Source organism: Aotus nancymaae, unplaced genomic scaffold, assembly GCF_030222135.1.
Source record: "Aotus nancymaae isolate 86718 unplaced genomic scaffold, 86718_ANA_hifiasm-v0.15.2.pri h1tg000011l, whole genome shotgun sequence".
NCBI classification, from domain to species: Eukaryota; Metazoa; Chordata; class Mammalia; order Primates; family Aotidae; genus Aotus; species Aotus nancymaae.
In genome coordinates, this window is record NW_026988422.1 from 30,395,603 (window position 1) to 30,418,726 (window position 23,124).

General features: G+C 45.7%; 1 protein-coding gene across 7 annotated transcripts; it reads right to left on the bottom strand.

Annotated features, from left to right (window-relative positions):
* Positions 1-1,993: 1,993 nt before the first annotated feature.
* On the bottom strand, positions 1,994-21,336 carry LOC105727279 (bcl-2-like protein 2). Of its 7 annotated transcripts, XM_064374749.1 has the most exons (8): positions 19,203-19,656; positions 8,356-8,444; positions 5,898-6,012; positions 5,112-5,179; positions 4,691-4,797; positions 4,112-4,199; positions 3,875-4,026; positions 1,994-2,908 (listed from the first exon to the last, which is right to left on the bottom strand). In XM_064374749.1, the coding sequence occupies exons 1-8, from the start codon at positions 19,639-19,641 to the stop codon at positions 2,869-2,871; spliced, it is 1,098 nt and encodes a 365-aa protein (XP_064230819.1). In that variant the 5' UTR covers positions 19,642-19,656; the 3' UTR covers positions 1,994-2,868. The 7 variants fall into 7 exon arrangements, with proteins under 7 accessions (XP_064230819.1, XP_012322504.1, XP_012322515.1 ...); XM_012467081.2 differs by lacking the exons at positions 8,356-8,444; positions 19,203-19,656 and adding an exon at positions 6,375-6,740; XM_012467092.3 differs by lacking the exons at positions 1,994-2,908; positions 3,875-4,026; positions 4,112-4,199; ... (2 more) ...; positions 5,898-6,012; positions 8,356-8,444 and adding exons at positions 15,669-18,601; positions 20,155-20,242; positions 20,539-21,336 and having other exon boundaries at positions 19,210-19,649.
* Positions 21,337-23,124: the final 1,788 nt, after the last annotated feature.

Below are 23,124 nucleotides of genomic sequence, written 5' to 3' on the forward strand. Positions count from 1 at the left end.
TTCTAACTAGGAAATCAATAAAGGTTTCATGTCTGTTGTACCTGGCTTACACTTGGAAGGTTATGCATGATTTTGATATAAGAGTTGGAATGAGCATAGCAGGCTGGAGCAAACCGCATGAGGGATACATGGAAATAAGTAAAACAACTAGAATGCATAGTATCTCAGATGTAGGGCAGGATGTGGAAGGGAAATGTGATCAGGATCAGATTGAAAAAGTTGTAGTTCCATGCTTGCATTTGTACTTATTGGTGGCATCATAGCTTTTTGGGCAATAAGAAATTTGGAGGCTGGACACAGTGGCTTACACCTATAATCCTAGCACTTTGGGAGGCCGAGGCAGGAGGATTGCTTGAGGTCAAGAGTTCAAGACCAACTTGGCCAACAAAGCAAGACCCCATCTTTTATTTTAAAATAATTTTTAAAAGAATTATTTTTCAAAAAGTTTGAAGCCAGATATATCTGCCAGGACCCCTGCAGTGATGATGGGGAGTTACTCAAGCAGTGAAAGTAGGAATAGAGAGAATGGACAAGATAGAGTAGAATTGACTGAACATGGAAAACTAAAACCAGAGAAGGGTCAAAACGTGATTCACCCTCCAAGACCCAACAATTTATAGGGATCTTTTAGAGCCAGCCATTTAGTGCCCCCTGGTGGACAGATGAAACTTTCACAGCATTAACAGCCTCAAGTTACTTAAGCTATTTCATTCTTCCAGTAAAAAGTTTATGTTGCACTAGGCACGGTGGCTCATGCTTGTAATCCCAGCACTTTGGGATGCCAAGGTGGGTGGATCACCTGAGGTCAGGAGTTCGAGACCAGCCTGGCCAATATGGCGAAACCCTGTCTCCACTAAAAATATGAAAATTAGCCTGGTGTGTTGCCTAGGCTGGTCTTGAACTCCTGAGCTCAAGCAGTCCTTCTGCCTTGGCCTCCCTATAGGCATGAGCCACAGGGCCTGGCCAGGATCATTTTATTAGGACTTCACAGCTGGCTTTCACTTTTCATATCTAAATTTTGACTTGGCCATCTTAATTTCTCCATTTTTCATTCCAGTGTCAGATTGGTTTTAAAACTTGAACATTGCATCACTACCCAGGTCAAGCCTTCAGATTTCATTACGTATAGGATTTCTTAGTATTTCAACCAATTTTTTCATTGACTTCTCAGGATGTTTTGTTCAAAATTGCCTCTGACCTGGATGCTCTTCAAAAATGTTAAAAGAAATGGCTCTGTGGGCCAGGCATGGTGGCTCATGCCTGCAATCTCTGTCTCTACAAAAACTTAGCCAAGCGTGGCAGCAGGTGCCAACAGTTCCAGCTATGTGGGAGGCCGAGGTGGGAGGATCGCTTGAGCCTGGGAGGTTGAGGCTGCAGTGAGCCAAGATTGAGCCAAGATTGTTTTATTCTCAAAAAAATAAAACAATCCAATAAGTTAGCTGAACACATTTAGTGGTTACTGCATGACTGGAAAAAACAAGCTTAGCAGTTGTCTCTTAGCTAAGTGTATTGTCTTTTGCACTTCTTGGGCCCGCCTTGAGGTAGAAAAGTAGCTGGGCAAAGTAGCTGGGCACAGTGGCTCACATCTGTAACCCCAACACTTCGGGAGGCTAAGATGAGAGGATCACTTGAGACCAACCTGGTCAACATACCGAGACCCCAATCCAAAGTTCTAGAGCTGCTGGCATGGATAGTTCATTTGCATAAAAGTTGTATCAGGAGCACACAGAAGCACCACTAGATCACTATAACTCGGCTATTCTTTTAGTTTACCAAGCTTATTTCTCAAATGTCAATCAGGGTTACATGTTCTCCAGAAAACCCATCATTCTGAACTAAACACAACGTTCTTGCTAGTTGTAATTTAACTCCTACACCTTAATTCACAAGTGGTAACCCCCCTTCCATAACACCAGTACTTCCACAAAGTACAATTAATAGCCATCTGCAATCTAAGAGAGAATAGGAAGATAAATAATCCTTACACCCAAAAGGCCAAACAATTTTTATTTTCAAAAACAACTTTATTCATGACACATATTAAAAAAAAATTCCCACCCCTGGAAATGAGCTAAAAAAATAAACAAAATCCACCTCCCACCTCCCTGTTCCCACTTCCTCCCATTCCCTCCAAATAAAAGGGAAAAAAGGCAAAGGAAAACAAAACAAAACAAAAAAAAACTGAAAAACAAAAACACCCCTAAACCCCCCAAAACAAGGTAGTGCATTTCCCCAGGGGGAAGGGGAATTTACACTGGAGCCGCTGGGAGCGGAACGGAGATCTTCCGGCTACAGAAACCTGCAAAGAAAGACACTCAAAACAGAAAAAGAAACACAAAAGGAAACAAAACAGATCACCAGGCAACCTGGAGGGGCAGGGAGCCGGAGAAGAGGAGTGGGGTGGGTGGTAGACCTGGCTGGACAGGAGCAGGCAGGAGGGGACTGTGAAAGGCGAGAAGACGGAGGGAAGGTAACAAGCAGAACAGTTTGGTGTCCTTCCAGAGCCCTGGGTAAAAAAAAAACCTCCTACCACCCATGCCCACCTACCCTTGAGCAGCCCCCAAGGGGGTGAAGTGTGGCAGGGAAACATGGGGAGCAGCTTGCGCAGTTGAGACGTGTCCATGGCGAATCCCCAAAGTGAGTAAGCAGCCCCCTGCCCCACTCCCTGGGCCTTCCCCTACTCCCCAAAGCAGGTCCCTCCTCAGCAGTTAGTTATGGTATTCTCCCCCCTTCCACAGTATATCTTTTTTTAAAAAATATTTTTTTTCCATCAAGGTCATCTTCTGTTTTTCTTTTTTTTTTTTTAATTCTTTTTTTTTTCCTTCTTTCCTCTTTTTTTCCTCTCTCTCCTCCTAATACACACTTTTTTTAGTAAGGGGAATACCATGATGTCGCTCTAGCCCGGCCCCTGGAAGAAAGAAGGAGAGTTAGGTGTTAACGCGATCACTAGATAGTTCAGTACAAGCCCCTCCCCGTGGGCCCTTGCCCCAGTTACTGTGCAGGGAAGGGGGGAAAAGAAGTTTTCAAGTGTCCTAAAACTGACCCCACGATCCCAGAAATAGCAACACACCCAGAGAACTGGGGCAGTGGGAGGGGGGCTTAACAGAAAATTTTGACAAACAGTGGCAAAAAAGAAGCGCATCTGAAGACAGGGGCAAGGAAAAGGACCCCCTGTTTATCTAGTTTTCAGTCCTCCACAGCTCTTAAACCCCAGGCCTTCACAAATAGATCCTCCCTAATTCCTGGGAGCAAGCAGGTAGAGCTTACAAAAAGCCAAGTTTTTTTTTTTTTTATATATATACCTAACCTGTCTATTTAAATGTGAAGAGACAGAAGGGAAGCAAGGCAAAAACATGGGCACCACACTTAGGCCCAGTGAGATGTTAACCTTGCAAGACTGGCTCAAGTAAAGAGTAAATAACTCAAAATCCTCCCACAAGCCTGTTGGGGAGGATCAACTAGCTGCCTCTGGTATTCTTCCAAGGGAGGTTCAGACTTCAACCCCTCCCTAACTCCGAAAAAAGTAACAAATGCCCAAGCAGTGCTTTCACTGCCTGGAGGTCCTATTCCTCCGGGCTTTGTGTATAAACACCTTCAAAAGCCACCAACTCCCAAGAAAAAAAAGGCTAGGGGTGGAAGGTCATCCAAGGGAGGGATGCAGCCCTTATCACCAATTCCTGCTGCAGAAAACATGACGAGACTGGCCTTCTGGCCTGGCCTGCAACTACCTTCCTCACCCAGCACAGGCAGGAGACAAAGTTCCTGAAGACCAAGGGGGAGGGGTGGGGAAGGGCGATTTCTCAGACCAGGAGAGAAGGAAGCATACAGGGCTCATGGGAGGCGCGGGGAAGAGGAGCAGCCCATCTATCCTGACCTGTAGACGCGACCCCGGGGCCTGCTGTTAAAACCACTGTAGAATCGAGAGCGGGAACTGTTGTAGTTGGTGGTCCGTGCGCGGTAGCGGGCTCGTGGAAAACCCCGGTCTGTTGTGCTGATGCCTGGTCTGTTGGTTCGTTTCGGGATCACCTGAGTCAGAGATGAATAAATGAAAGCCTTAAAGTCAACCTGGAGAGTTTATACAGAACCAGAACAGCAATGGACATAGGCTTACCTTGATTTGCCTTCCTCTAAATAGGGACTCATCTAAGGCCAAGGAAGTCCTCACTGACTCTTTGTCTGAGAACTCTATATATGCAAACCTGAAAAGAATTATCATTGTATCTCTCTGAGGTTACAAATACCTCACAGGTCAGCTTCAACTTACGGGCATGCTTTGTTTTGGGGTACAACGTGACTACATTTTTTTTGGCCAAAATTCTTCTAAATGGAAATTTTAAATCATTCAAAATCATTTAATAATTTTAAAATTTCCAGCTATTCTTTGAAATTTGTAAGAATAGGACACACAGGGTCTGAATTTCCATATGGCCATAATAGGCCAAGTAAAAGCTGCCCCTCCCACTCCCCTTCTAGTTCGTGATCCCACCCACATCTAGCCTTCATTTCTGTCTGGCCTCAGAAGACATTTAGGTGCAACTCCTGATACATATCAACATTAATGCCATTATCTTAAACGACACAGATTACCTGTGTTAACAGCAAATCACTTACTGCTCAATATAAAACATAATTTATATATCTATTTTTACGCCATAATTTAAATTATCTCAACTTACTTCCCTCTACTTACCCTTTGGGATGGCCACTAAATTTGTCACAGAGTATGGTAACACGGTTGACTGAACCACAGCCATGAAAGTGAGCTTCCAGCTCTTCTGCTGTTGCACCATAGTCCACCTGAGGAGAGGAGAGACATTTCACAGGCACCAGGCAAATTCCTGTCTCAACAGGCACCCTGCCTAGCCTTTGGTCTGCACCATCTACATACACCAAGGCACATGAAATCTGGTAATTTGGGGAACTAGGCCCTTTTCCTTCCAAACCCAGAGCCTTTGCTGTTTACTGATCACTCCATTACCTTTAACCTCCTTCCCACACTCCGTCCATCCAAAACCACCACTTATCCCAGAGATGTTCCTTTCAGGACTATTAAATAACTCCCCAAAATAACTTGCCCCCAACTCCAATCAGAGAGAGCCCTAGTTACATACATTGCCAACATAGATGGAACGGGCATCAGCCTCCATCTTCTCCTCAATGGACATGATCACTGGGCCAGCTATGAGGAAAAATATATTTTTTTAAAAAAACATACACGTGTTTTCTACTTGACCAATATATGCATTTCTACCACCAACACTATCCCATAAGCTCAGTGAAAGCAAAGATTTTGGTCTATTCTGTTCCCTGCTGTACCCATAACCTAGAATAGGATTGTGCCTAATCCATAGCAGGTACTTGCTAAATATTCGACAAATTTAAAGAATAAATTAATACACACTTAAAACAGTATAGGAATCTCTCCTGCCTCCAAATCAAGTCCCCAATGAATGGTTTAGGTTGAAATGCTTTTAAGAGTGAACAAAATTGAGTGGGCTGAGACTCCACATTTCTAGATTAAAGGGGAAACCCCTCCAGCTTGTTTTCTCTTAGAATCCTAACTGAAACGTCTCCAATTGGAGGAAAAACTATTAGATTTGAAGGTCAAACGCGAGCTGGCAACCTCTAAAAAGAAGGATAGAGGTAGACCAAGAACAAAGAACAACACAATTATAACAAGGACAAAGGGAGGCAGGCACAAGGCTACCACCACCAAAATATAGGTTCTGCCTCACAAAGGTCAGAGGAAGACACAACGGACTATGACCCCGGCACAGCCATAATAGCTCAGACAAGCAGCTCCAGGATGACAAGTATCTAACCCCACGTTCCCCATCCTCCCTACAACCCTTCCAACCAGAGAACCCGGGCTCCGCGTGCAACCGCCAGTTACTCACCATTGCCTGGAGGTGGACTCATATTCATCTGCTTCTCTACCTCGTTCTGTAGTTCTTTTAGCTTCTCAGCTTCTTCCTCCATCTCCCTGACTCGAGCTTTGATAGCTTCCAGCTCCTAATACAAGTGGAAAGGGTATGGAGAAGAGCTTAAGAGGAACCAACGCAGGGGCTCTGCCCTGGTCTCGGCCGGAGCGCGGCCTCAGCCATACTCGGCCATTTCCCTGGCCCCACGCGAGGGTCGTGATGAAAAGAAAAGCAAGCTACCCTCTCTAGAACACTAGGCACCCGTGACGCCCGAATCAAGCCAGTCGGGCCCCTTGTAGTGATCGCGGACCCATCCCCGGCCCAACTGGGCCCCAGCCACGTTATTCCCCGCCCAACCCCACCCCCCGCCTGCCTCCCGCTCGCCCGAGCTCTGGGCCTCCCGTGACCCGGCCAGTCAGCCGCCGGCCTGATCGCTCGCCCTCCTTCCCTCACCGGGTCCTCAATGGCGCCGTCCCCCGGGTCACCCTCGACCAATCCCGGCTCCTCCTCCTCCTCTTGACTGCCGGGGGCTCCCGAACCAGGCCCAGGGCCCGGAGCTCCCGGGGGGGCGCGGGGCCGCGGCGGCTCCTCTTCAGGCTCGGGCTCCGGCTCGGGCTCCAGCAGCAGCTCCTCAGGCTCCAGTTCCTCAGACTCCAGGCCGTTCCCGTAGTCCCCTGCGCCCCCCGGGGCCCCCTCCCCGGCCTCCCCACCGGCCCCGGGCACAAGATGGCGCCGCCGCCCCGGCCCGGAGCCCCGACCGCCCGCAGCCCCCGCTGCTGCTGCCGCCGCCGCCGCCGCCGCCATCGCCGCTCAGACTGGGGCCCGCCGCCCGGCGATTGGAGAGCTGCGCCGGCCACGCCGAGGACTCATTAGTCAAGCTGCCTGCCAGTCACCACGAGCTAGTACTCCATTGGGGAATATTACTTGGCAATCAAATAAGACCCCACCTCTAAGGCGGGGGTACTGCGCCAAATTCTCAAATCCCGGTAGGGGAAATCTGCCTGTCAATCAACACGCGTCCCACCTCCTATCGAGGCCTTAGGTAACAATACCGCCACGCTGTGACGACATTCCTGCTTCTCCCCGGCCTGCGAGGGGGCCCGCGAAGTATAGGACGCTCCGTGATTGGCCCTAGCTAGGCGACTGGAAAGGACCAGTCTTCCGATCGCCTCACCGCCGTGGCCCAGTCTTACATGCCGATTGGCTCGCGAGATTCGAAGGGCTGACAATCATTTTGTGACAGGCGAACCTTGCCCCCGAAAGGACTGCTGGGCTTCAAACTTGGGAAACCCGAGGTCACATGACTAGCCAGTCCTCAGGGGGCCGCCATCTTGATACTACTGCTGGCCGGCTAGTGAGGTGTTGGGCGGACGAGGCCTGAAACAGAGCGGCCGCTTCAGGAAACTTGTATCCTGACCAGGAAGCATCAGTAGATGGGATGTTGCTGAAAATGGAGGTTGTGAATGGAGCATTCCAGGAGGGAGCTTACTTTCCCCATCCAGGTTATTGGCACCATCATCCACTAGCTCTCCCACACCAGAAAGCAGGGAGAATTGCTCAGTCCAGAGCTACTTGTCACGAGTTCTGTCTTACCCGCCTCTAGCATAGGCCTTCTGCTCCCTAGTTCCATTTTCTTCTCTTGACTGGGCAGCTTCCAGTGTTACCCCTCCTCCAATCTGCACCACTAACAGACTGGCCCCTTTTGCTGGTGAGGTAAAGTCTCAAAACTGTAAAGCACTGCCTTCGACACCCCAGCATGTGATTACTTTACACCCTTCTCGTTCCGTTGGGTGTACAAGCACCCAGTCTGTGCCTCTAACATGTAGTCCTTCTTCAACCAGACCACTGCAAACCCCAGCTTCCGCTCCTTTCCCAGGACAAGTGGGCCTACCTCCACGGTGCGCTAAATGGTTTTGTGCTGTTGCCTAACTAGGTTGTGAGCGCCTGCAGATGAAGGGCTGGATCTTATTTATATTTGCATCTCCACGGCCTGGCAATATGCCTACCACATTATGTCCTGTTGAATGTTTGTTGACTGAAGATGCATTGATTGGAGATCTGGGTGCCACCCTTCATTTCAGCCCTCAAGCCCTCAAGATTCCAGAGGAATTTCTCCTGGCAGGTTCCCACTACACCGCTGCACTAGAAATGACACTTAGCTCTGGAAGGCAGGATTGCCACATTTTGGTAGCAATCCTACACATTTATTAAAAAGGAAGGAATGGCAGTGCTAAGTTTGCAAGATAAATTTTTGTGGGCACACTAACCTACAGTTCAAAAAATTCATATGAGCCCAACCAAAAAGTTAAACAAACATGGTTGGTGGAGGGAGTTGGACAAGAGAAGATCCTCATTAGCAAAACAAAAAAATCAAAAGTGACTCATTATACCCCACTATTCCGCTCACCCCCACTTTTTCCTCACAATTCCTTACCTCAAGATCTGGGGAACTTGGAGCAGAGTCACAGTCGCTTAAAATTTCACTGCAAATTACTTCATCAGCCACCTCAGCTTCAGTGTGATCTGGGATAACTAATGCTAAGCACCGAAGACAAGCTCTAAATGATTGAATGCCCTGGAAGAAAGGTCTTTTATACTGATCTTAACCTAATTAAGATTTGTTTATCTTATTGGTGCCCAATTTAATCAAGCCAACAAAAGGAGATGTGATTTTTAAAAATGTGTTTGAATCCTATTTTTGTTAAGCACCACTCCTTATTATATTATCTCATTGGACTCTCACAACAACCCCGTGAGGAAAATATTTCCAAATCTATAACCTTTTTTAGAGAAAAAGAAAAAGGCTTAATGAAGTGAAGAAACTTAGGCCTAAGTCATTGGACTAATTAGAAGTGTGCAGGGCTGGCTGGGCATGGTAGGTCATGCCTGTTATCCCAGCACTTTGGGGGCTGAGGCAGGAGGATCACCTGAGCCCAGGAGTTTCAGACCAGCCTGGCAAACGTGGCAAAATCCCATCTCTACTAAAAATACAAAAATTAGCTGGGTGTGGTGGCACATGCCTGTAAACTCAGCTGCTCGGGAGGCTGAATCAGGAGAATCTCCTGGGCAACAGCAAGACACTGTCTCAAAGGAAAAAATATAAAAATATATATTATACATAATATATATTATATAATATATGTAACAGTGTGCAGGGAATTCAAAGCCAGCTTTCAAAGTTCAGATAAGGCCTGCTTTAATGCACAAAAAATTATGTGTGAAAAATGGAAAGACAAATTCCAACAACAGATAAAAGTTTAAGCAAACTACAATTATATCCAATAAAATATTATTACGCATCTATGAAAAGGTTTACATAGTGTGACAAACATGCAAAAATAATTTTGTTAAGCCAAGGAAGTAGAATGTAAAATTGTACATAAAATATAATTACAACTATATCTGATTTTTAAAAACACTTAGGCATGGGAGGAAAAGAGGAGCAAGAACCAGTACAATCTTTCTAGTCTTTGGCAATATGTACCAAAAGCTTTGAAACTGTTGAGATTCTTAAGGCCAGGTGCAGTGGCTCACACCTGTAATCCCAACACTTTGGGAACTGGATTGCTTGAGCACAGGAGTTCAACACCAACCTGGGCAACATGGCAAAACCCCTTCTCCACTAAAAATACAAAAATTAGATGGGCATGGTGGTGCGCACCTGCAGTCCCTGCTACTCCCAGCTACTCGGGAGGCTGAGGCTGCAGTGAGCCATAATGATGCCACTGCACTCCAGCCTGGGCAACAGAGTGAGACCCTGTCTCAAAAAAAAAAGAAAGAAAGAAAAAAAGAAAAGAAAAGCTGGGAGAGATGGCTCACGCCTGTAATCGCAGCACTTTGGGAAACCAAGGCGGGAAGATCACCCAAGGTCAGGAGTTCAAGACCAGCCTGGCCAAAATAGTGAAACCCCATATCTACTAAAAATACAAAAATTAGCTAGGTGTGGTGGTGAGCGCCTGTAATCCCAGCTACTCGGGAGGCTGAGGCAGGGGAAATGCTTGAACCTGGGAGGTGGAGGTTGCAGTGAGCAGAGATCACGCCACTACATTCCTGCCTGGGCCATTGGAGTGAGACTCTCTCTCTCAAAAAAAAAAAAAAAAAGTTGAGATTCTTTTTCTTATCTCCTCTAAAAATGTAATCCAATTTGTGAATAAATATTTTTTGTTTGGTTTTTTTTGAGACTGAGTCTCACTCCACAGCCCAAGCTGGAGTGAGAAGGTGTAATCTCGGCTTACTACAACCTCCACCTCCGAGGCTCAAGCAATTCTTGTGCCTCAGCCTCCTGAGCAGCTGGGACTACAGGTGTGCCACCACCATGTCCAACTAATTTTTTGTATTTTAGTAGAGATAGGGTTTACCATGTTGCTCAGGGTGGTCTCGAACTCCTGAGCTCAGGTAATCCTCCCACCTTGGTCTTCCAAAGTGCTGGGATTACAGGTGTGAGCCATCATGCCCCATCAGAATAAATATTTTTATCAAAGTGAAAAAATACAGACAAATGACCAATTGGGCATTAAAATTATTGTACAAAAGTAGATGTAATTTTATATAGTCATTATGATTTTGAAACATTTTAACATCAAGGAAAAATGCTTGCAATATAATGGTAAGCAGAATTGCAGTATACAAAATTGTAGATCATAAAAGCAGACAAAAAATACTGAAAAGAAGTATGACAAAATAGTAGTTCTCTCTGGGTGATAGCATTATGATTCATTTTCTTTATACAAATTTTCCACAATCACTATTCATTTATTTACTTGTTTATTTTGCTGCTCTTAATTTTGAGACAGGGTCTCTGTCTCCCAGGCTAGAGTATGGTGGCATGATCACAGCTGACTGCAGCCTCAACCTCCTGGCTCAAGTAATCCTTCCTCCTCAGCCTCCAAAATGGCTGAGACTACAGGAATGCACCACTATGCCTGGCTAATTTTTTCTATTTTTTGTAAAGACAAGGTCTCCCTGTGTTGCTTAGGCTGGTCCCAAACTCCTGGGGCTCAAGTGATCCACCAAACTCAGCCTCCCAAAGTGCTAGGATTACAGGGATGAGACACCACGCCCAGCCCATTACCTTTTTTTTTTTTTTTTTAATCACTGCAACTTTGAAACTTTTTCTAATAGGCATGATTACCTTATGAAAGGAACAAATACATTTAGCCGAGTATGGTGACATGCACCTATAGTCCCAGCTAATCCAGAGGCTGAGACAGGAGGATCACTTGAACCCACAAGTTTCAGGCTGTAGTGAGCTATGATCATGGTACTCCAGCCTCAGCTACAGAGTGAGACCCTGTCTCAAAAAGAAAAAAAGCAAACATATTTGAAAAGCTATTTGAGGGCCAGGTGTGGTGGCTCATGCCTGTAATCCCAGCACTTTGGGAGGCCAAGGCAGGAGGATCACCTGAGGTTAGGAGTTCATGACCAGCCTGGCCAACATGGAGAAACCCCGTCTCTACTAAAAATACAAAAATTAGCTGGGCATGGTGGTGTGTTCCTATAATCCTAGCTACTCAGCAGGCTGAGGCACGAGAATCACTTGAACTTGGGAGGCAGAGGTTACAGTGAGCCGAGATCATGCCACTGCACTCCAGTCTGGGTAACACTGCACTCCAGTCTGGGTGACACAGTGAAACTGTCTCAAAAAAAAAAAAAAAAAAAAAGCTTTTTGAATGGTGACCTATAAAGTAAGTTCCTTCCCTATTAGTCTATAAACTGTAAAAGAGAGGGAACCATCTTATATTTGTATTCCCTTTGCCTATCACTCTGCTCAATAAATAACTGAATAAGTGATCTTCAGTAATGAATAATCTTTTTTTAAAAAAAGTAAAAAATAAATAAAATAAATTAATACTCTTATTTAATATCTTACTTGTTGTTAAAGCATAGAGAATATCATTTAAGTTTTCCTCTGAGAATGAATTTTTTTTAATTTAGTATGTAATGGTGTGAGATTCGCCCATTATAATTCTCTTTAAGTAATAACCTATACACAGAGGACCATGGAGTTTTGGAAAAAGTGAAACTCCAATGATATTGTGCCCCAGAAGAGGGGAAGATGTATTAATAGAAGGGAATTGGCCAGGTGTGGTGGCTTACACCTGTAATCCCAGCACTTTGGGAGGCCAAGGCAGGCAAATCATGAGGTCAGGAGATCGAGACTATCCTGGCAAACATGGTGAAACCCCATCTCTACTAAAATACAAAAAAGTAGCCGGGCATGGTGGCACACACCTGTAGTCCCAGCTACTCAGGAGGCTGAGGCAGGGGAATCACTTGAACCTGGGAGGCAGAGGCTGCAGTGAGCGAAATGGCACCACTGCACTCCAGCCTGGCAACAGAGCGAGACTCTGTTACAGAAAGGAAGGAAAGAACAAGAAAAGAAAAGAAAGAGAAAGAAGGAAAGAAGGAAGGGGGAAAGAGAAAGAAAGAGAGGGAGAAAGAAAGAAAGAAAGAAGGAAGGGAGAAAGAGAAAAAGAAGGGGAAGGGAAGAAAGAAAGAAAAGAGAGGAAGGAGTGGCTGAGTGGAGTTGAGAAAAGGAGAATTAAGTGGTAAAAATGGGTAAGGGCCTCCATAGTTCTTCCCAGAAGAGAAAAGTTTTCTCACCAAACAACATAAATATTTGCTGACTTGGTAGTTTCATCCCTATTTTTATCTCCTTTCTTGAAATTTTTACAAACTACAATAATGCTCCATGATCTAAAACTACTTTGAAATTTTTACAGACTACAATACTGATCTATGATCTAGAGCTACACTTTAATATGATAGCCACTAGTCACACATGGCTACTGACCACTTGAAACATGAGACTCCAATTTGAGATGTGCTGAAAGTATTGAATACACATTGAATTTTGAAAAATTAGTATGAAAAAGAGAATGTGACATAATTCATTAACTGTTTAATATTAATTCCATATTGAAATAATATTTTTATATACTGAGCTAAATAGAATATTATTAAAATTGGTTTGATAATTTCTTTTTGCATTTTAAATGAGGTTACTAGAAAATGTAAAACTACATATAGCTTGCATTATATTTCTGTTGGACAGTGCTGATGTAGAACCTTGGAGCCTTTCTCCTTTAATGACCTCTATCTTGGAGCAGACCTCAATAATCTTCTAATGTGGTCTGGCCCTGCTTACCTTAACTCCCTAGGTCTGCCTTTTCATGGAAGTGGAATAGTCATTTAAATGTGAAGAAGTTTCTGTTGGGTTGCTTAATTTCCATTCTGCTTGGTTAATGTTTTAGAAATTTTGTGCCTAAAGAACTTGTTTTCATATACTGTACTGAAAATATATGTTCATTATCAAAGAATCAGAAAATACAGCAAAAAGAACAAAATAAAAGCACTCATAAAGCCCACTATCCAGAGACAATTACTAATGATATTTTGGCATATATACTTCTGAAACTTTCAATATGTAAATACATATCAAGGCACACAGACATAAATATTTTAGCAAAATAGAGTCATACTGTATATATTATTTTCTAATCTATTTTTTTACCCAATTTAAAAAAAAAAGACATCTTCCCATGTCAATAAACATATTTTTCCATTGTTTGTCATGGTTTTACCCAAAAGTCACCTCAGATATGAGGCCTCCTCTGACCACTCAATTTAAAATTGAAATCTATATGTGTATATGTACACGGACATTCCCCCTCATGATTTGTTTTTCTTTATGGCATTCATCGCCTTCTCATATATTATACAATTTAAAATTTTTCTGTTTCTCTTACTAGAACACAAGCAACATGAGAACAGAGATTTGCATCTGTCTGTTCACTTTACCTCAGGGCCCATAAGTGTGCTTAGCACACAGATGATGCTTGAATATTTGCTGCATAAATGGTTGACTGAATGAATAAACTACACAGCATTTCATTATGGTGTGTTTTCTGGTTGGGTTTCAAAATAGTTGATTTATTTCTGTATCTCTCCTGTATCTACATTTAAGGTAGCTTTTAAAATCTTCAAAGGTTCTGCTATTAAGTAACAACATAGAATATTTACAATCTATCCATTTGCTAGAAATTATAAGGTTGCCCAACTTTATCAAGGTGTCATTTGAATAAATAACCTGGTGGAGAACTGTATGGAGGAAATACAATTCATCTGTCCCTTTAGATAGCCCAAAATTTAGTCCTATATTAAATCAAACCATCATGGAACGGCATATTTGGGCTTAATTGTGATGAGCCTAATAGAAAACACTTAGGACCTTCTGAATCTCCATTTATTGTTTCTAGAAGAAACAGTGGTCAAAACTCAACATCATATTTGCTTTTAGATGTCACAGAAGGTGGCATCCACTTTATCAGTCTTCTCAAAAAATCAACAATTTTTTTTTGCCCTTCTTAACTGATAGGTTTTTATAAATTATAAGAGGAATGTGAATTTCACTTTGTATTTTAATTTTCTTTAGCTGTCAAGAAACTCAGAGCTGAATTCACAGCCTAGCTTTAGTATTTAGGAATACTACTTATAGAATGTTTTTCTGTGTATTAATTTTCTTTTTGCTGACATCTTACTGTAATATTTCAATTTTCCCATTACCCCTACTTATTTTTTGTTTTACTTAACTTTGACTTGATGATATTAACTATTAAGAACATCTAATTCCCTTTTCCATAGTGCCATTTCACTAAGCCAGTCTCTGATTTTAATATGGCTTCCCCTGTAGATTTTTGTATAGAGAATAGAAAGGGAATGCTGGATTCCTCTAAACAATTATATTTCTTGCAATTTAACACATAAACCCAAGTACCAATCTATTGCACTGGATTACAGAAAGACTAGAAATTCTCACCTGAAATTTTAAATTAGGATCACTATTTCTGTGAGACATGATTTTGATGTGGTTCAAGACTACAGGTAGAGAAGGATGGGCTGAGTATTCCTGGAGATCCCATCCAGTTTATCAGTCTGCATTGAAATGGCTGAAACCAAATGTCTTACAGGACCAGGAAAGGAAGCAGGGACTCCATTTTTGCCGGACACCTCAACCTTTTTTTTTTTTTTTTTTTTTTTTTGAGATAGAGTCTCCCTGTGTCACCCAGGCTGGAGTGCAGTGGCTCAATCTTGGCTCACCGCAATCTCCACCTCCTAGGTTCAAGCGATCCTCGTGCCGTGGCCTCCCGAGAAGGTGGGATTACAGGCACGTGCCACCAGGCCTGACTAATTTTTGTATTTTTAGTAGAGACAGCGTTTCCCCATGTTGGCCAGCTGGTCTCGAACGCCAAGCCTCAAATAATCTGCCTGCTTTGGGCTCCCAAAGTGCTGGGATTACAGGCGTGAGCCACCACACCAGACCCAGACCTATTTTTATGTCTGAGGTATGCAGCAAGGCACCACAGAGAAATGTTTATTATTATCACACACTTCTGATTAGAGCCTGAACCACAACTGGGGACTTGATTACTATCACACAAAGATTTTTGGTAGGTTTTCTTTGTTTTTCATTTGGTTATTGTTAGTGGCAGTCCCAAAGTACCATATACACACACCCTCCCAAGGTTTTAGAATAGATGGAATTCTTGGCTTTGGCCATTTGGCTGGTGTAGGAGTGGGGTGAGGAGGATGGGGGAATGACTCTGATTTTTTAATTATCCCAATACTTTCCCAAATCTCTGTTATTCTAATTCTTGCCTTTAACAAGGTCATGAAGAGATAACTGGATCAATGAAATGTCCTGACCCCAGGCTATACAGTGTAGAAGTCACAAACCCTGTTCAGTCCTTCTCATTAAACTTCTGGGCTTTATTTATTTTTTTTTAATACGACCATTACATATTACACAAAAATAAAAGTCAAATGAACTTGGTATTTATAAATTATTAAATAAAAATACAGGAATATAGATTTATATTTATAGAGCTTTCTTTTCTTCTAAACTAACCAAATCTCTTCTGCCGTTTTATGATTTTAAAAAAGTAAAATAGTGTATGTGTGCCCTAGAATAAGTGGGGAGTAGGATTAATAATCGCAGGACCGAGTTGCCCTACCTCCGCTCCTTCCTTGGCCTAAGCAAAGTCTCTATTTGTCCCTTTGGGCTCTGGAGAGCAAGAAACCCCTCTCCTCCTACTTAATCTTTGAAAAATGGCAATTACATTTATTTCCCTTACTTTTTAAAAAATGAAATGGATTTTAAAATTGGGAGCCATACTCAGCCTTCTTGGCCAAGAGCTAATCCCAAGGAACTATATGGCTCTAGAAGAGAGTCCCTAGTTTTCCCTGACAGAAGAGTCTCTGGGGTTTCCCTTCAAGCTAAGAAGGGCAGGACAGGTCAAAATTGCCCACTGTGGTCCCATCTAAGCTATGCTTCTGGGAGTCCAGACCAAGCCCTTCACCCTGTCAGAAAACAGCCTCTCCTTTCCACCCAGGTGTCAAGGCTTCAGAGCAGGGCATTTCAGTAACCTGGCCATGGTCCCTGCAGCCCCTCTTGGCTAAAGGTCCCTGGGAATGCTAACAGGGATATGCGTCCTGTGGCAGAGGGTAAGGTGAACAGTGTGCTCCAAACCTGGGGAAGGAAGCACAGGCTCCAATTTGGAGCCGATGGTCTAGTCAGTGGTTTTCCAACTTTTTTTCAGCAGCAAACCCCTTAATGCAAATAAAATCTTACCCTGAACCCCGATATGTAAGACAGCTACAAGGGGAGCTGTTCTGCTAGAGGGCAAATTGCCCAGCCTGCTCAGCTCCCCACCCCCTTCATCTCCCCAAGGACTCCTGAGGCAACCCCTAGGAAACTTCAGGGCTCTGCCAAGCAGTTTGAAAACCACTGGCCTAGTTTGTCCTGAGCAAGTCAGAGACCCCCCACCCCAACTGCTTGCCACAGGCTGGCTCTGAGTTTCTGGCATCAGCACACTCACAACAAGACCAAGTGGCACATGCAGCCTACCACCTCCCCTGGAAAAACCATTAAAAAGTGCAGCCCTCTCTCAAAAGCAGAAGTCTGGACTAAACACCTGAGGCCAATTTGGTCCCACATTCTGGCGAGCACAACTACGTTGCCACATTCTAGGACCAAGTGAAAATCTCCAAGAAGAGTCAACCATGGTCTAGCTAAGCTGATCAGTGCTCAGGACCACAGGCAGGGTTCTAGAGCACTGTGTCAGAAAGTCAGCATTGGAGAGCAGCAATCTTAGCACCTTGGAAAGTGCAGCAGTGAGGTCTGGCTCAGGGCATGCATCTGGAGTGAGTAACTTCTTCCTCCAAAGAAAAAGCTATAATCTGAAGCTGTTCTAGAGGACTGCGAGTTCCAAAGTTAACATCCTCAGACTCTGAGGTACAGACAAGTAACACCCATGCAAACAGCGTGGCTTCAAAGAAATCATAAATGCTCCTAGGTCATGGTAGATACTCTAAAACCCATATGCGTGGTCCCTGATAAAGCCGAACCAAAGCCCACAACACAGCATAGGCCAGTCCTGGAGTATCCACCACCCTCACACCCATGGGATTCAGAGCTGAAATGGTCCTCTCAAGGCATCAGCAGTCTCACTGAGACACCGTGTGGGACCCAGACTGTATTCTACATCAGCACTTATGTCCACAACCTCAAAAGGAAAATTAGTTAGGGCCCCAACTTAAGAGTTTCAGTTTGAGTACAGAGGTCCCAGAGACTGGAAACACTTTAGGCACCATTGTGCCTGAGTGGGAGAGGAGGGTGGCAGGCAGGTCCAGCTACCTAAGCCTCCACCCATCCAGGCTCAACAGCCCTGCCCTTCTGTCAGAGCCCGGGAGGCAGCAGCAAGTGCATGATGCACAAAGAAGGGGGATGATGAAGGAACAAGGTCACTGCTCTTCTGGCCAAAGCCTTGCCAATTACTTTCTGGAGAGAAGCAGCAGAGCCCTATGTCTGGATACAATGTTTCTCTCTAAGCCTTGAGGCATCAGGACAAGGGCAAGGGAAAGGAGGGGTTGTGGGGGGTGGGGCAGAGAACTGCTCCTAGTTCTTGCCATTGCAAGAGGGAATGTTTTCTCCTTGGGGAATTCCACCACCACCAGATTTGCCAGGCAGCCCAGCATGCACAGCAGCATGCGTGCACATGCACACGTGTGTCCAAGCAGCCCATGGTTACAGCCACCTCTCCCTATCACCCGAGAACCCTCAAGCTTCCATTCCAAAGGGATGTGCCTTCTATGTTCCCCAAATCCCATTCATCCAATGGAAACACAACTGCTTATGCAAGTCCACCTTCCTCAGGGCTGCAAACCAAGTTCCAGGTCGTTTCATGTGCCCACACCTATAGGCATGATCCCTCCCACCTCCCCCAGCCCTGGAACGACTCCACCTCCTGCCCCACTAAACTTGCCAAAACATTCCCCTCCCCTATGTGTCCTGCTCACTCTTCTAATCGCCTACCTGGCCTACTCAACTCCCTTACACACTACCCTTCCCCTGCCCATCCCTGTTCCATGCCCACCCATCCACCAATTCCACTTCTTCCAAGGGCATTTCTCTGTTCTGTTCCTGCTCTCCCGACCCCCAGCCACACCTAGCCCCACCTGGCCCTGGACTTTCACTTGCTAGCAAAAAAGGCCCCTACAGTTACCAGGGCCCCCAGTGCCACGGCCCCTGTCAGCACTGTCCTCACTGATGCCCAGTTCCCCTCCCGCAGACGCCGCGCCTCCTCCAGGGCCCCGTCCCCGTATAGAGCTGTGAACTCCGCCTGTGGGAGAGAAGGGAAGTAGGAGAGAAAGGAGAAAGGGATATCAGGAGAGGAAAGAGTGGAGAGAAGAGGAGAGGAAGAGTTCCAGTTCCAACCACTGCGAGCACTACCCCATTCCCAGCTCCTCTCTGGCCAAAGCTCTACTCAAGCCCCTCTGATCCCCCCAGGTGTACCCCCACCCTGAGAGACTGGTTCATTTGCCCACTCTGCCTCCAGTGAACGCCATCCTTTCCTTGGCGAAAAATTCTGCTCAGAACTAGCATCCTTTGCCAAGGCTTGCCTGACCACCACCCATCCCTGATCCTCCCCACCTCCCACGCCATGACTCAGATGCAAAAAGTCCCTGACACCATTCCCCTGCAGGCACTCCTTGGGTGCATATTATGTCCTCTGCTTGGGACCATGAGCCCATCCAGTGTTGACTGCATGGCAGCCCTGGAGTGCAGAGTCCAGGCATCTCTCAGTCTGATTCCACCCAGCCGGGAAGCCTCAACCCCATACCTCATTCCCAACATAGCTGCCTCAGCCTCCAATCAGAGCCCCCATCTTCCCCCTGGAGACCAGCTTTGCGGAGGGATGTGCAGAGCGGCAATTGAGAAGCTTCTTACCCAGCCCCCACTGCTGTGGATCCAGTCGGCCAGCCGCGTCTCCAGGTAGGCCACCATCCACTCCTGCACTTGTCCCACCAGTGGTTCCATCTCCTTGTTGACACTCTCAGCACACAGTGCAGCCCCAAAGACAAAGAAGGCTACAAGGCGGCCCCAGTTAGGGCCCCCTTGGAAAAGTTCATCGGAGACCTGGGTGAAGCGTTGTTGGGCTGAGCCTGGGGTCACATGCAGCTGAGCCGCCAGATCAGAGAAGGTGCGCCGGAAGCGGGTCTCGAACTCATCTCCAGCTGCCCGCATTGCTTGGTGCAGCGGGTCAGCTGCTGGGCCCTCCCCGGGGCCAGCTCCACAGACATAACCCTTCTGCCTCAGCTTATAACCTACAAAGTCTGCCACCAGAGCCCGTGTGTCTGGGGCCGAGGCTGGGGTCGCCATCCGGGCGGCTATAAGAGGCAAGGATGAAAGACTGGCATGAATATATGGACAGAGAACCAGAAGGGGCATTTCTGGTTTGGCCTACCCAGTGAGATGGGGAGGAGGGAAGAAATGCTCAGAGCTCACTAGACGGGGAGGAGGGAAGAAATGCTCAGAGCTCACTAGACAGGGAGAGGCAAGAACAAGGGAATTAAGTCATGATGCAGGACCAGGGTTCAAGAGGCTGGCCATTGCATCCTAATATGCAAAATTAAATGCAAAACAAGTAAATTTTATGTTTAGAATACTTTAGATTCTTTTCATAATAGGACAACGCCAGCTCTGTGACACCCCTACACACCTCCCCCTGCTCAGTCCACACCTTCTTGGCTAGAGGAAGGGGCTTAGGACTCCCCAAATGCAAGATGTAAAGATGTTGGCAGAGGCACAAGATGAAGGGGAGCAGATGGGCTGAAGAGAAAGGTGGGAGACGCAATGGGTTACTCCAGACAGAGAAAGGAAGGAGACACTCACCCAGCCGGGATGGCAGCTCTTAAGACACAGCACTGGTGGCAAGGAGCCCCCAGCTGGGGCCTTTCATCCTCCCGGCCAGCGTGGAGCCCTGGAAAGGGGAGGGGGAGATCAGAACCAGGAGGGGAAGGCCAGGGATCAGGGTCTGGCCTGGGAGGGCTGGGGTTGCAGCTCTGGGCCTGGGACCCTGCCCCCAACGCTCTACCAGCTGTGTGGCCGAATCCATGTTTAATGACTGTCCTCCCGGGAAACCCAGGGCCAAGGGCTTCCTGCCGACACCATCTCTATTCCCGGTTCCCCCTAGTGCAGCCCAAAGGCCCAGCTCCTCCCTTACCCCCACCTCAGCCAGTCTCCAACCCCGCCCGCCTGCCAGGTTAGGGATCTCACGGGTCAGGCCGCTGCCGGGATCCGGGCCGTTTCCTGGTGCAGGAGCTGGGAGGGAGGGAGAAAGGGAGGGAGGGAGGGAGGGAAGGAGGGAGGAGAAAGGGGGGGGCAGAGGGAGGGCCCGGCGCCGGGTGATGATGGGGCCCAGAGATGCGTCCAGAGAGAGGGGCGGGGCTGGGACGCAGGCCTGCGAAGGGCCACTACTCAGGAAGAGGGAGGGAGGGCTGCTGAAGGCTAAGAAGGGCTGGCTGAGAGGGCACGGTGGGCTGGGCTGGGCTGGGCTCCTGAGCCTCGAGGCTGCCCAGAGAAGTATGCTGGACTTCAGGACATCTCGAGGCAAATTCAGCATTTCCAGGAGGTTTCCGATGTTCCATGCACTTGTTGAACTTCTCCAGTCCAGGATTGTGTGTGCCTGGAAAACAGGAGCAGTTCCCATTAAGCTGAAAACCGTCTGCCAGGTGCCTTACCCTTCTAGCAGACAGCACACAGACACCAAACCTTTCCCATCCTCTTTTCTCCAGGACCTTTAACCCAGTGTTCTGTTTGTGGGCTGGGCTTCAGCCAGGCATCAGGGAGCCAGGACTTGGATCACTAGCAGTTTCTGCCGGTACTTTTCTTTAATTCTTCTTATTCTTTTGTAATAGATTTATTTTATTTTATTTTATTTATTTATTTTACCTAACACATGAACTAATTCTCATGGAAAAAAATCAAATAAAGAGGTACGGAGTAATAAAATACAAGTTCTCAAACATATACACACACACACACACACACACACACACACAGCCCATTCCACTTCCTTCCCTGCAGGTTGCCAGTGTTAAGCTTCATGTTTATCTTTCCAGATTACATATATATGCGGCCATTATTTATACATGGCAGTATATTTATATGGGGCAGATCACAAGGCGTTAAGCAGTCTAACCACAGCTGATCCACATGAGGGCACTCACAGCCAGCCCCCTGCGCTCTTGGATCTGGCATTTCCTCCATTTAAACAGCACCCCAACCAAAGGCCAGAAAGAGGCAATCCAATTCTCCTTTTCTGCTAGTTACCTTTGCTTCTACCTCCAATCCAAGCCTTGGTATTGCCAACTGCCCTTATGGTCACTAGAGAAGCAAGGTCTTTTCTGTAGCAATAATAGTAACAACTAGCTGGGTTTGGTGGCTCATTCCTGTAATCCCAACACTTTGGGAGGCTGAGGCAGGCAGATCACTTGAGGCCATGAGTTCCATACCAGCCTGACCAACATGGCAAAACCCCGTCTCTACTAAAAATACAAAAATTAGCCAGCTGTGGTGGTGCACGCCTGTAATCCCAGCTGCTCAGGAGGCTGAGGCACGAGAATCACTTGAACCCAGGAGGCAGAGGTGGCAATCGGCTGAGGTCATGCCATTGCACTCCAGACTGGGTGACAGAAGGAGACTCTGTCTTTAAAAAAAAAAAAAAAAAAGGTAAAAACTAACATATTTTGAAGAGTTATTAGGTGCAAAGTGCTTTTTTTCTACTCTGAGATTCCCCCTTTTAACACTCTGAGGATGGTAACCTCCACCGTCTGGGCTCAAGCAATTATACTTTATCTTCTCACCAATTCTTATGCTGTTTTATCCTCCTACTATGAATGAGAAAATTGAGGTTTGGAGAGATTAAGTGATTTACCCAAAGCCATATACTGATATGTAAAGAAGCTAGGACTCCCATCTCATTCTGTAACTTTGACACTATTGCTTCAAGATCACCTCTTCCCTTCACATAGTCAATATTGTTCTCATAGTCTGAATCCACACCATTTACAAGTCCACACTCAATTCTCTCCTCTATTCTAAACACACAGCCTATTACACTCCTTTATGGCTGTATCCTTTCAACCATCCTCATTTCTTTTTTGCTCTTAGCCTGATCATTCTGGCTGCCACCAGCAAGGTTGCCCCCTTCTTTAGAGAGTAACCTAGTCCAAGTCTTCATGTGCACTCCTGATTTGTTGGCTGGTTTGTTTGTGAGATAAGGGTCTCACTCTATGGCCTAAACTGGAGTGCAGTGGTACAATCACAGCTCACTTCCGCTTCCACTGTCTGGGCTCGAGCAATCTTCCCATCTCAGCCTCCCCAGTAGCTGGGACTAGAGATGTGCTCCACCACGCTTGGCTAATTTTTCATTTTTTATAGAGATGGGGATCTCACTATGTTGCCCAGGCTGATCTCGATCTCCTGAGCCAGCTTGATTGTAATATAAATTAATGTATGATTATTTTATACCCTAAAATATGAAAAGAATACATCCATGCATTCTATATATGTATAAAATTTTAAAAAGTCAATATTGCTTTAAAAATGAGTCCTAGCTAAATAGTATTGCTACAGTCAATACTAGTATGAATGCATGCAAACAGGAATTAATTGTACAATAACAAGACAGCATGTGTCTCATGGTTTATTTTCAACTTAGTCACTTGTGGTTTTACAGTTAAACTATCCTGCTGCTTTAAATGTAGAGACTTCATTTCTACTCTAAGATTCCCCCTTTTAACACTCCTAGGATGTTAACTATTATTGTTAAATGTTTTAATCGTATATAACCAAGTGGAT